We start from the raw sequence: 13579 nt of genomic DNA on the forward strand, positions 1-13579 counted from the left end.
CAGTGTAAAACATAACCTGCCATTCAATCATGGTGGCGTGTAGATTGCATAGTTTGCATAACATTTCTCCATAACAAGCTTCATTGATGATTATGGAAGAGAAATGATTGCATATTTGCATAGAACTAACTAGGCTCATTGAAGCAAATCGGTGTGAACTTGTTTTCAGCTGAAACGCAAAGCACTTACAATCTACAACGCCCACGACTTACCTGCTCAGTTCCGCTGAGATGTAGTTACTGTGCGGACTGTACTTGAGTGGGGTTTTGTACATGGCACAGACAAGCCTTTCGCGGCAGTGTTCGTCGACTATGCCGAGCGAGTTGAACACCTTGTCCATCCGCTGCAGGATGGGACTGTAGAATGGATCAACTGGGCGCGGAGTGACGCCTTCCTGCACAAACGCTTGGTGATTGATGATTTGCTGCTGTTTGGCGATCAGCTTTTGCTCCTGCGCTATCCTGTAAGCCTCCTGTCGTTGCGCCTCTCGAATCTGTTGAAGGGAAAACAATTAGTTTTGTTGCAACTGTTTTCATGTAACTATTCAAAACGAAAACAAAACAAGAAATGGCCCGTTGTTCATAAGTAAAAGTATGAAGACACATTTACTTCTCCTTCATCCGCCTAAAACCAATTATCTCTCTATTGTGTTATGGAAATTAACCTTTTGTCAACTATGCAGTCAATTCACATATAGACACGAAGAGGCTGAAGGTTAACGAACTTTGAATTATTTAGCGCACTCAACCCAAAGCGACCGTGCGCTGGTTGGCGTGCTGCGGAAACTTATAACCAAAACAAAACACGCATTTATGATCAAATTCCAATAAGTCTCTGACACACTTTCCTCCTGAGTGCCGGTGAATACAACTATGTGTACAACGCGCTGGATGGATATTATTTCCCTTCGGTACGTGCTACAAGGTATGAAGAAAGCGAAACTAGCTGATCCCCGTCAATGTTTGAAAAATACCCCAGCAGTCGGTGTACTCGGCTGCATCTTCATTCATGTCCAATCTCGCCCTTCATGCATCTCTGATCAAGTGGAGTGCTGTAAGTGGAGATGAGTCTTTTTTTGAGAGATGAAGTGCATGATCATAATCATTATGACTGCCGACCAAAAAAAACGGAAAAAACCTAATGGAAACCTTCCGTTAAGTTGCCTATAAATGTCGGAACAAGGAAGGCACCGCACCGCCGCTGGACAGGTCTGCCAGTGATTGAAAGGTTTCGTTTTTAAGTTCTGTTTCGACAAAAAACGTTACCGGATAAAAGCTTGTGAATAATAGAATTGACTTTCCTTCTTTCATTGGGTACTACAATACACTTGGACTTGAGAGCTCAAGGTCAAATGTATTATACCATATAATGACTGGATGCATATTACGATTGAGTTTAAACGTAAATTAACCTTTTATACCTACATGATATTAGATAGCAAATAATAATCTTTACTGTTTCAAAAATACCAATAAAATTAACAAAGCCGTTTTTGTGACTGTCATCTGCTTTGATTGATTGACATGATGAAACCTTTTGATAGTCACAATTACGATTATTGCATTTATTGGTCAATATAATTCCTTGTATTTGTACTTGGCACGCCCATTTCTCTCCAGTGGCATAAGAAATGGAAACTATTTGAGAGAAAGTTAGTACCTTCACAAAACACCATGCCTTCAAAATAATTTCCAAGAATAAAAATCATTTTTATCATTTATTTAGAGGTTACGAACGGATGGTTTTTTCTATGATAGAGTTTTTAAAACTCCAGGACAGGTTCGTAGCTTTTGATCGTCTTTGCACTTGCAATCGCTTGATAGCCGATTATCATGAGGTTAAGCCATGCATACGAATACGACGCACAGTGGGACCATTCTGGAAAAAGGCGGTCAAAAGTCTTTTTTCGCTTTTCTTGACGTTTTTGAGCTTAAGTGTCATCGGAGAAGTTTCTTAAAAAAGTATTCTACATTTGTTGACATTTTCATACAATTAGATATTTTTTGGGAACTAGATAGCATGTTCATGTGTTCAGCAAAGTTGTAGAATTTTGAATTTCATGAAACTTTGCCGAACATATTAAGTATCTGCATCATATGGTTTGCGAGATATAATTGACTTTCTGTCGTGACCCCCTTAAAATCAGTTTATTAAACTGTTTGTACACAAAACCTTAACTAACAGGTTTGATACATTCTACAAACTTTTTGACACTATCAAAATACATAACTTTCTAGAAGGTGTAAATGTTGCTTTATTTGCTTTAAAAATTGATTTGAAACTTAAATTTTACCGTTTTTACAAGTAATTTTTTCCGTAAATAGGCACCTAGTGGCAGCTAAAGTTAGCATCGCTTGAACCGCCATAGAATACAGTATAAGTGTGCCAAAAATCACGGCTGGGTCTGCTCGGGCATTTTGGTTATATTAATTATGAATGACATACATACATGATGATTTTAGTAAGTTATTAGGGTTTTATTATTCCTATATGTTCATAAAAATGTCACAGGACCTCGTCCACGTCTATTTCACAATCTGTTGCAGAATTACTTTCGTTCTGGGACTTTTGTAAAAGTTTGTATGCTGCTGGTAACAACCGCATTGATTTTTTTACTGTTGGTCTTCTTAAAGTTGAAACCAACGAATCCGACGAAAACATCTTCGTTGTCGGTATTCTGTTCAGAAATCAGATTACTTAAATAATTACATACAATCATAATTCATTACTGTTAACATACCTCTAAAACGTTTTATGTCTATGTTACGGCGCTCTTACGGTTCTTCCGAGAAACGACCGACCGGTAGAACAGCTGCATCTATTATTTCTGCACCATGAATTAAAATTCGACGTACCGATTGCGGCATATAATACCAACCGTATAGTTGAACATATTTGTCGACCAACATTTGAAAGGGGCGGATAAGCCAACTGTCAAATAGACCGAGCGAGAGTTATTTTTTGCTAGAGCAGTATAGGAAAATGAACTCTCACTCGTTCTATTTGACAGTTGGCTTATCCGCCCCTTTCAAATGTTGGTCGACATTTCATGGCTGTATCATACCAATAAATTCTAAAACTGGCAACATCGACAACATTCTACTGGATTTAATATAAACAGACGCGATGACAGTCGTGTTTCTGGCACTTGATGTACACTGAATGCAATAAGATATCCAAGCGAACTGAAAGCTCGGTGCAATTATATTTTCAAATAAATCCGGCAAACTCATATGTACATTCATAATTGAAATAACCAAAATGATTAAAGAAAAACTCAAAATGTCCGAGCAGACCCAGCCGTGATTTTTGGCACACTTATACTGTATTCTATGGCGGTTCAAGCGATGCTAACTTCAGCTGCCACTAGGTGCCTATTTACGGAAAAAATATTTGTAAAAACGGTAAAATTTGTTTCAAATCAATTTTTAAAGCAAATAAAGCAACATACCATATTTACACCTTCTAGAAAGCTACGTATTTTGATAGTGTCAAAAAGTTTGTAGAACATGTCAACCCTGTTAGATGAGGTTTTGTGTACAAAAAGTTTAATAAACTGATTTTAAGGGGGTCACGACAGAAAGTCAATTATATCTCGCAAACCATATGATACGGATACTTAGTATCTTTGACGAAGTTTCATGAAATTCAAAGTTCTACAACTTTGCCGAACACATAAACATGTTATATAGTTCCTATAAAAAGTTATTTTTTTCAAATTTGTTATCCCCTTAATATATAATTGTATGAAAATGTCAAAAGATACAGAATACTTTTTTAAGAAACTTCCCAGAAGACACCTAAGCTCGAATACGTCAGAAAAAGCGAGAAAAGACGTTTTTCCAGAATGGTCCCACTGTGCGACGGTGACGTTTAATTATTTTACTGCGTTCGTGACGTATTGAAATCTTTTGTTAGTTGTATGCTATAAGACGCATCCAAAAATTTGGAAAAGAAAATGTCAATCGGTCATTAATTTGACTTGGTTCGTAAAGTGAAGCCTTAAAATTAATATTGGTATCAAAATGGTAGAGTGACGAATATTTTAGTCTGCGACATGTCTTCGTCTACATTCCCGTCATAGAACCAACTTTGATGCGAATTGCATCCAAACTATTACTGAGTATCAATATTTATGAATTACTAGCTGACCCGACAAACTTCGTATTGCCACAAATTAACCTGTGTTGTACATAAATCATGAATCTCGGATGATCTTTGTCACAATCTCGAGTTTTGCAAGCCCCCCAGTGGGCGGCACTTCCGACGGCGGGTCACCGGCAACACTCGCGACCGTCTCGTCCTGAATGATCTAGTGTTACTATAGATAGTTTTTGTGGTCTTGTATTGACTAATGTTTTATGGAAGAGTCTCGAATTTCTCGAGTTCGATTAGTTTTTGAGTTTCGCAAAAATTTCTGTTTTATTTGTATGAGAGTCCGTATCCCCCTACCACAGGGGTGAGAGGTCTCTAACTATCGTAAAATAAATTCAAGACTCCAAAATCTCCCACATGCCAAATTTGGTTCCATTTGCTTGATTAGTTCTCAAGTTATAAGGAAATCTGAATTTCATTTGTATGGGAGCTCCCCTCTTAAAAGGGGAAGGGGTCGTAATTCACCATAGAAAAAATTTCTGCCATGTAAAACTCCCACATGCCAAATTTGGTTCCATTTGATTGATTGGTTCTCGAGATAAGAGGAAATTTGCATTTCATTTGTATGGCAGCCCACCCTCTTAAAGGGAAGATGGGCCATAACTCGCTTTTTAAAGAAGAGAGGGGTCTCAATTCACCATAGAAAAAAATCTTGCGTCCAAAACCACTTACATGTCAAATTTGGTTCCATTTGCTTGATTAGTTCTCGAGTTATGAGGAAATTTGTTTTTCATTTGTATAGGAGCCCCCCCCTCCTAATGTGGGGAGGGGTCCCAATTCATCATAGAAAAAAATTTTGTCTCCAAAAACACCCACGTGTCAAATTTGGTTCCAGTTGCTTGATTAGTTCTCGAGTTATGAGGAAATTTGTATTTCGTTTGTATAGGAGCCCCCCCTCTTATAGTGGGGAGGGGTTCTAATTTACCATTGAAAATATTCATGCCCTAGAAAACTTTCACATGCCAAATATGGTTCCATTTGCTTGATTAATTCTCGAGTTATGAGGAAATTTGCATTTTATTTGTATAGGAGCCCCCCTTCCTAAAGTGGGGAGGGGTCCCAATTCATCATAGAAAAAAATTTTGTCTCCAAAAACACCCACGTGCCAAATTTTGTTTCTTTTGCTTGATTAGTTCTCGAGTTATGAGGTAATTTGTATTTCGTGCCCCCCCTTTTAAAGTGGGGAGGGGTCCTTATTCACCATAGAAAATATTCTTGCCCTCGAAAACTTTCACATGCCAAATTTTGTTCCATTTGCTTGATTAGTTCTTCAGTTATGAGGAAATTTGTATTTCATGTGTATAGGATCCCCCCCTCCTAAAGTGAGGAGGGGTCCCAGTTCATCATAGAAAAAGTTTTTGTCTCCAAAAACACCCACGTGCCAAATTTGGTTCCATTTGCTTGATTAGTTCTTGAGTTATGAGGAAATTTGTATTTCGTTTGTATATGAGCCCCCCCTCTTAAAGTTGGGAGGGGTCCCAATTCACCATATAAAATATTCATGCCCTAGAAAACTTTCACATGTCAAATATGGTTCCATTTGCTTGATTAATTCTCGAGTTATGAGGAAATTTGCATTTCATTTGTATAGGAGCCCCCCTTCCTAAAGTGGGGAGGGGTCCCAATTCATCATAGAAAAATTTTTTGTCTCCAAAAACACCCACGTGCCAAATTTGGTTCCATTTGCTTAATTACTTCTCGAGTTATGAGGAAAATTGTGTTTCTTTGGTACAGGAGCCCTCCCTCTTAAAGTGGGGAGGGGTCCTAATTTACTATAGAAAATATTCTTGCCCTCGAAAACCTTCACATGCCAAATTTGGTTCCATTTGCTTGATTAGTTCTCGAGTTATGAGGAAATTTGTATGGAAGCCCCCCCTTTTAAAGAGGAGAGGAGTTATAATTCCCCTTATAAAGAGGGAAGGGGTCTCAATTTACCATAGAATAACTTCTTGTCACCGAAGACACCCACATGCCAAATTTTGTGCTATTTGCTTGATTAGTTGTCGAGTTATGCAGAAATTTGTGTTTCATTTGTATGGGAGCCCCCCCTCTTAGTGGGGGGAGGGGTTTCTAACCATCACTAAAACCTTTCCTGGCCCCAAAAAACCTCTACATGCATATTTTCATGCCGATTGGTTCAGTAGTTTTCGATTCTATAAGGAACATACGGACAGACAGACAGACAGACAGACAGACAGACAGACAGAAATCCTTCTTTATAGGTATAGATTATTTTTTTATCATCGACAAAAAATAATGTAAGATTCCACTAGATCTAGGCCGAAAAAATAAAAGCGATCGCTTAATGGGCTGAAAATACCCTCCAGTACCCTATGTGTCGAACTGACGTTTGCTCATTGGTCGAAAAAATTGACAGCCCTGCATGAAGGCGAATATAAAACGCATTCAGCGCGTACGGTTTTACCCCTGGTAGTATTCTTTTATCTGTCAGCCCATGGACATGGCTGCTGAGCTGCTGACAGCGTTTAACTTTCTCAGTTTCTACCCTTCAACACAATTCGTTCATGAATTGCAGTGTTGAATGATTGCTCGTCTAACCTGTCAGCTGTCAGTCAATTTTCTTGCTCTTGATTGATATTTTAGGTCTCAAAGTTTAGTCTCTTAAACTGTCTGCTTTTTAAAATCAACCAAAACCTGTTTTAAGGAAATTAACTAAAACATCAGAGCAATGTATTTATTGTAATTTCGTTTGCCGTTGTCGGCAGTTCAAACTGAATGAATGATTCATATTTGATTTCATTCACTATTGTCGAGAATGAATGAATGTAGAGAACAACACGAACAAGAACGCAAGTGATTCGCTCGATTCGTTAGTTTCAGGTTGGCAATGCTGAGTTCATTTCATTTGTACTAGATACAGCAAAGGATGAGCAGTATTTTGCATCAATTTAGGCGTATTGCAATATTGAATATGAGATTTCTTAGCACTGCTGTACCGTTTGCCACATATTCATCTGCACTGGAAGGCAAAAAAATCGTTTTCATCTGTACTTTTGCTTTCAAAAACCTGTACCAAAATCTGTACCACTAAGTTTATTTGTTGCAGAGGAAAAGCTGGTTAGCCTCTTATCCAGCAACTCCGATCCCGACCTCCTCGTGGTACCAGTCGGAATACGAGCAACCTTAGCGGAGATCGGGTAACCAACCCCGGTGGAAACTAAGGTTGTATACTAACCGGGAAGGAGGTATAGTGAGTCTCGGCACTATAAGATGGCAGCCCCATCGCGAGACTCGGTAGTGTTTCCCCAGTACGGCTACACACCTAAATTCAAAAACTAACAACATTCAAGCATATTCGGAGCGGAATATTCGGCTTCGACCTAGGCGACGGAACAAGGACGAATGGAGACTCGGGACTTGGAACTGCAGATCGCTAAATTTCGCAGGTTGCGAGCGGGTGCTGATTGAACAGCTGGAACCCCGCAAACTCGGCATCGTAGCTCTGCAGGAAATCTGTCGCAAAGGAGAGAAGGTATGGAAGATCCGTGGCGGAAAGGCCCAGTTTTACCAGAGCGGTGGCGCTACCAACGAACTGGGAACGGGCTTTGTAGTGCTGGGCGGAATGCAGGATCGCGTGATAGATTGGAAGGCGATCAACGAGAGAATGTGTGTATTGAGGATAAAGGGCCATTTCTTCAATTATAGCATCATTAACGTGCACTGCCCGCACGAAGGTAGACCCGACGATGAGAAAGTAGCGTTCTACGCGAGGCTGTAGGCAACGTACGACAGTTGCTCGTCACGGGACATCAAGACCGTCATCGGGGAAATGAACGCCCAGGTCGGTAGGGAAGAAATGTATAGACCGGTACCGGTACCGGTACGACCGGTAGGACCCAAAGCCTGCACACCGACACAAATGATAACGGCCAACGATGTATAAATTTCGCAGCTTCCCGAGGCCTGGTGATCTGAAGCACCTTTTTCCCGCGCAAGGATATCCACAAAGCCACCTGGAGATCACCTGACCAACGTACAATGAACCAAATTGACCACGTTCTCATAGAGGGCCGGTTTTTCTCTAACATCACTAACGTCCGCTCCCGTCGGGGTGCGGATATTGATTCTGACCATTACATAGTAGCAGTACATGTGCGCTCAAAGCTGTCCATCGTATACCGGACACGCCAAAGCCGCCCTCCTCGGCTGAACATCAGGCAGCTAGATAACCCACAAGCTGCCGAGAACTACGCGCGAGTACTGAATGTGGCACTGCCTTCTTCCGAGGAGTTAGGTGCTTCAAACCTCGAAGACGGTTGGGGCAGAATACGCTCGGCCATCGGAGAGGCCGCTACCGCGGCACTAGGTATTGACCCTCGGAGTACGCAAAATGATTGGTTTGATGGGGAATGCCAACAAGCGGTGGAGGAGAAAAAAAAAATGCTTGGAAAAAATATCTAAGTATTGCCACTAGAGAGAACCTGGCCAAATACCGACGAGCTAGAAACCAGTTGACCACGATCCTGAGTAGAAAAAAGCGCCAAAAGGAGGATAGAGATCGTGAAGAATTAGAGCAACTATTCCGAGCTAATGACACGCGCAAGTTTTATGAGAAGGTGAACCAAACTTGAAAGGGCTACACACCGACCCCTGACATGTGTAGGGACGAGGGAGGGAATCTAATTACAAACGAGCGCGAGGTGGTCGACAGGTGGAAGCAGTTCTTCGATGAACACCTCAATGGCGAAGTCGAAGAAGGGGGCGGAACGGAAATTAACCTAGGAGCGCCCAAAGAAGATAGTAATGTCCTAGCACCTGATCTCCAAGAAGACAAACGAGAAATCAGGCTGCTGAAGACCAATAAAGCCGCTGGGAAGGACCGCCTACCGGCAGAGCTTTATAAACATGGCGGAGAAACGCTAGCAAAGGCTCCACACTGGGTTATTTCGAGGATTTGGGAGGAGGCTACCGGAGGAATGGATGGAAGGAGTGGTTTGTCCCATCTACAAAAAGGGCGATCGGCTAGACTGCTGCAACTATCGTGGTATTACGCTGGTAAACGCCGCCTACAATGTACTCTCCCAGATCCTGTTACGCCGGCTGTCACCGATAGCATAAGGTTTCGTAGGGAATTATCAGGCGGGTTTCATGGGGGCTCGCGCAACTACGGACCAAATTTTTACTATCCGACAGATCTTGCAGAAATGTCGGGAGAACAACGTGCCCGCGCATCACATCTTTATTGATTTCAAAGAAGCATACGATACAGTCGATCGAGACAAGCTATGGCAGATAATGCACGAATACGGTTTTCCGGACAAACTGACGCGACTGATCAGAGCTACATTGGATCGAGTGATGTGTTTCGTACGCATCTCTGGGACACTCTCGAGTCCCTTCGAGACGCGACGAGGGTTGAGACAAGGTGACGGTCTATCCTGTATGCTGTTCACATCGCTCTTGAGGGGGTGATCCGACGAGCGGGCATCGAAACGAGAAGCACGATTTTTACCAAGAGTAGCCAACTTCTAGGCTTTGCAGATGACTTCGATATCATTGCCAGAAACTTTGCGACGGCGGAGGCAATCTACGCCAGACTGAAAGCGGAGTCTAGGAGAATTGGGCTAAAAATAAATGCGTCGAAGACCAAATACATGAAAGGAAGAGGCTCAAAGGAAACAAACGCGCACCACCCACGGACGGTAACCGTTGACGGCGACGAACTAGAAGTGGTAGAGGAGTTCGTGTATTTGGGATCGCTGGTGACCGCGGACAACAACACTAGTAAGGAGATCCAGCTGCGCATCCAAGCTGGAAATCGGGCCTACTTTGCCCTTCGTAAAACGCTACGATCAGGAAGCATACGCCGCCGCACGAAGCTAACAATGTACAAAACCATTATTAGACCGGTAGTTCTTTATGGACTTGAAGCCGTGACGCTGCTTACGGAGGACATACGCGCCCTTGCCGTGTTTGAGCGGAAAGTGCTGCGGAGTACAAACTGAAAGCGGAGAGTGGCGGAGGCGTATGAATCCCGAGCTACAGGCACTGCTTGGGGAGACTCCCATCGTACATCTAGCGAAGGCTAGCAGGCTACGGTGGGCCGGACACGTCGTAAGGATGCGTAAGGATGACGACAGTGCGACGAAAATAGTCCTCTTCAACAACCCCACCGGCACCAGGAACAGGGGGGCCTAACGTGCACGATGGCTCGACCAGGTCGGAAGCGATTTGCGACTTCTGAGACGACTAGGAAATTGGTGACGAGTGGCCCAAGACCGAGTTGAATGGAGACGAGTGCTTGAAACAGCACGAGCCACCCCGGCTCTATGCTGCTGAAGAAGAGGAAGAAGGAAAAGCTGGTTCGTTAGCTTTAAAAAATACATACGTCGCAAATTTGATGATGTTTGTACGTATTCTTACTAAACTTAAATACAGGCACGTTTTGTTTCATTTGCATGCATGCCAAGAGATGTTCCTCTATTGATTTCAAGTAACAACACTGAGAGAAAAAGATAGGTTTTTGACACCCAAAAAAATCTGTACCTATCTGTACCTTATGACAAAAATCTGTAATCTGTACCGTACAGAATCTGTACCAAAACAATTGGAAAAATCTGCACTTTTCCAGATAAATCTGTACAGGTGGCAACACTGGTTCCGTATGACGAACTGGCGATGAGATTTGGTTCACTAAAATATGTAAATTGCGAAATATTTAATCTGTTTCTACAAACACATATGAAAACAATGCAAAGGCTTGGTGCCACATTCTTTGTTTTTCAACATAAAACTAGCAGTAACAGAGACGATGTTTTATAGAGTACAGCATCCTGAAACGCCAAACGTAGTAGGTATTTCTGCTTAAGGGTACATAAAACTTTGAAATGAGCATGAATGGCATTAGAAAACGACGTTGGCATTCCTTCCTTTAGTTTATTCCAATTTTGATTTGATAATTTATTTGATTGAAGCAAAAAATGTTCCAAATGCAAAGGTGTCATTTCCCATAAAGACACAACAACAGCTTATTAGAGTGCAAATTTGCTTTCACTATCTGATGGCAAGAGTAAAGTCTGGCTGTGAAGTCTTGACAGGTTGAGATTTACATCGGCTATCAAAGACAAAATAAGCGTGACATTTTGACATTTTTTTATTAGCAAAAACAAACAAGAAATGACTGTTCAGTCGTTTGCCAGCAATCATTCTTCATACGTTACCTTCAGTGCCAGTGCCAGGGCGACGGTTATAAATCATTTTGTTTAATTAGGTGCAATTAAGTACTAACTTTAATGGGCGGAAAAAAGTGTTAGGTATTTAAAACTTACTTGTGTCTGCATACAACAGCATAACTGGTTAATTGAGGTGATAGAAGATGGTAATAGCCTTTTAAATAGAAACTGTTTTTTTATGCCAGCTTCCGGAATCTTTTCCAACAATATCATGTTCATGTACTTATTACAGGCAGGCATGAAGGATCATTACCACAGTATATAATACAAAGATTTGCTAACTCAGCTCACACACAGTACATAGATTTAACAACATACCATTTGCTCCTCTGCCGTCATCGGTGGCCCGGACGGGGCGGAAGCGTACGATGCTGCAATAGAACTAGCCGCTCCAGTCGGCGTTCGTTTGGAAGCGTACGGTGGGAAGCTGGGTCCGAGAGCGGATGGAGGTGGTCCGTATACGGGTTTGGGACCGATGATTCTGTTCGGATCGCATAAAATCAATAAAATAAACTGATTACTTGTGTGCATGCAGACATCTACAAATTGATTCATTAGGTTGGGGATTGAAGCGAAGAAAGCATTTCTTTTCGTTAAGAGAAGAGTTCTATTATTGAAAGATAAATTAAATATCCTTGACGAGTTCCGAGTAATTATCATTTGCAGCATTGAAGCAAACTGATGAACTAGCTTTCTTCGCTTGATAAGCTGAGAAGAGGGTCATAATTATAGGTGAATTAGACCAAAGTAGAAAAGGCGATGTTAGCAGTAGCTTTTCAGCACTTATCAGTGTACATGAGCAAAAAGGCGGTACGCACTCGCACTCTGATTCACAGGACAGACCTACACCGAGGTATAATTAGCAGGAAATTAATCCACAATCGCGGTTTTGATTATTCACGCCCACGCCTTAACATTGTTGAACCAAATTTGAGCGATATGTGATGTAATTTGTTAGTAAACCAGTTCAGTGTGTAGTCCAATAAGGACTAGTGGTTGTTAATTCGTGTTGAACTCCTCCGAATGTTGTTAGTCATGGGTGGGTAATTAGTGATATACGCGAGAGTTTTCCGTTGGACACATCTCTTGCGAAAAAGTGCAATGCGCAGTGGATGTGATTGTTGAGAAGTGGACGCGGTTCGGGTGTCAAACTAAGCGGCTCTGGGATTGGTGATGGTGGTGTTGGCGGTATTGTTGGTGATGGTAAAGCAGTCCGGACACACTCGGGGACATTTGAAGCATCTTTGTTGCGTTCGTAGAAGTATAAACCTACCTTGGCTGATGATGCATTAGTGGATTTACATTGCTGCTCTTACTGTGACTACTACCGTAGGATGGTGAAGAGAATGATGATGATTGTAGTGGGGGTGCTGTTGTTGAACCAGTGCCCAAACCCCATGCAGTGATATCACTCAAATCCTCGTACTTTGGCTTGAATGAGGTGTCTACGTAAGAGTTTCTATCGCTAATGAACCTGCGTTTTAAAGGAGGCGATTGATTGTTTGAATTACATTCTTGTGTGATTTGGTAGCAGTGTTTAGCTTGGATTTCCGAGGTAGCTTCAGTGGTCTGTACGAGATTTGCAGCAAGTCTTAAAAACTATTCTTTGAACTACAGTCCGGATTAGATCACAAATATAGAGGAAACAGATACTGGTATTTTGATACAAATTGGCTTGGATTTGTTATGTATGGCGTAGTACTCTCTGATACACATCATTTTAGTTCGAAAAAGTTGTCGAACCAAATCGAACTATAAATAGAAAACAGAAATTTGAAGAGAAAAAAAACAGGTTATGAAAAATTTTGACATTTGAAAAAGTCCGGGTCATACTAAAAATAAATGGTAGATGTTACACGCGAGTACTTAGTGTTATTTTGATATTTTGTATTCGTGATGATGTGTCGAAAATCATTCTCAAAGCAACTGACTCTTCAAATGGTGGAGATGGTTTAAAGCATGGTTACTGGCGCAAATAAATATTCCAATCTACATTTGAAAGTAAGCAATACTGTTGTAAAATGTTCGTTCCCTGTAAGTAACCTATGGATATGATATTTTGTTTTTTTTATACGAATCAAATTAAAATAAAAACGGTATTCAAATTTACAGTATGAACAAGGTAAAGTGGAAAGTGAAAAAGAAAAAAGTAATCAATTACCCTTTAAAATAAAGGTTCATGCATAGATAGGTAATGGGAAATAAAATAATGAGAAACAAAATAAAATTAG

At 41.3% G+C, this 13579-nt stretch overlaps 1 protein-coding gene across 1 annotated transcript in view; it reads right to left on the reverse strand.

The window, feature by feature from the left end:
* LOC128745625 (uncharacterized) overlaps positions 1-13579 on the reverse strand; it is a 60250-nt gene that overhangs the window by 8568 nt on the left and 38103 nt on the right. Inside the window, exons 5-7 of the mRNA XM_053842699.1 lie at positions 12622-12822; positions 11667-11829; positions 213-493 (exon numbers count right to left, since the gene is read on the reverse strand). Of these exons, the coding sequence (XP_053698674.1) occupies positions 213-493; positions 11667-11829; positions 12622-12822 (645 nt within the window). The remainder of the gene's footprint in view (positions 1-212; positions 494-11666; positions 11830-12621; positions 12823-13579) is intronic.

The sequence above is a fragment of the Sabethes cyaneus genome, chromosome 1 (assembly GCF_943734655.1).
Source record: "Sabethes cyaneus chromosome 1, idSabCyanKW18_F2, whole genome shotgun sequence".
In the NCBI taxonomy this organism is placed as follows: domain Eukaryota; kingdom Metazoa; phylum Arthropoda; class Insecta; order Diptera; family Culicidae; genus Sabethes; species Sabethes cyaneus.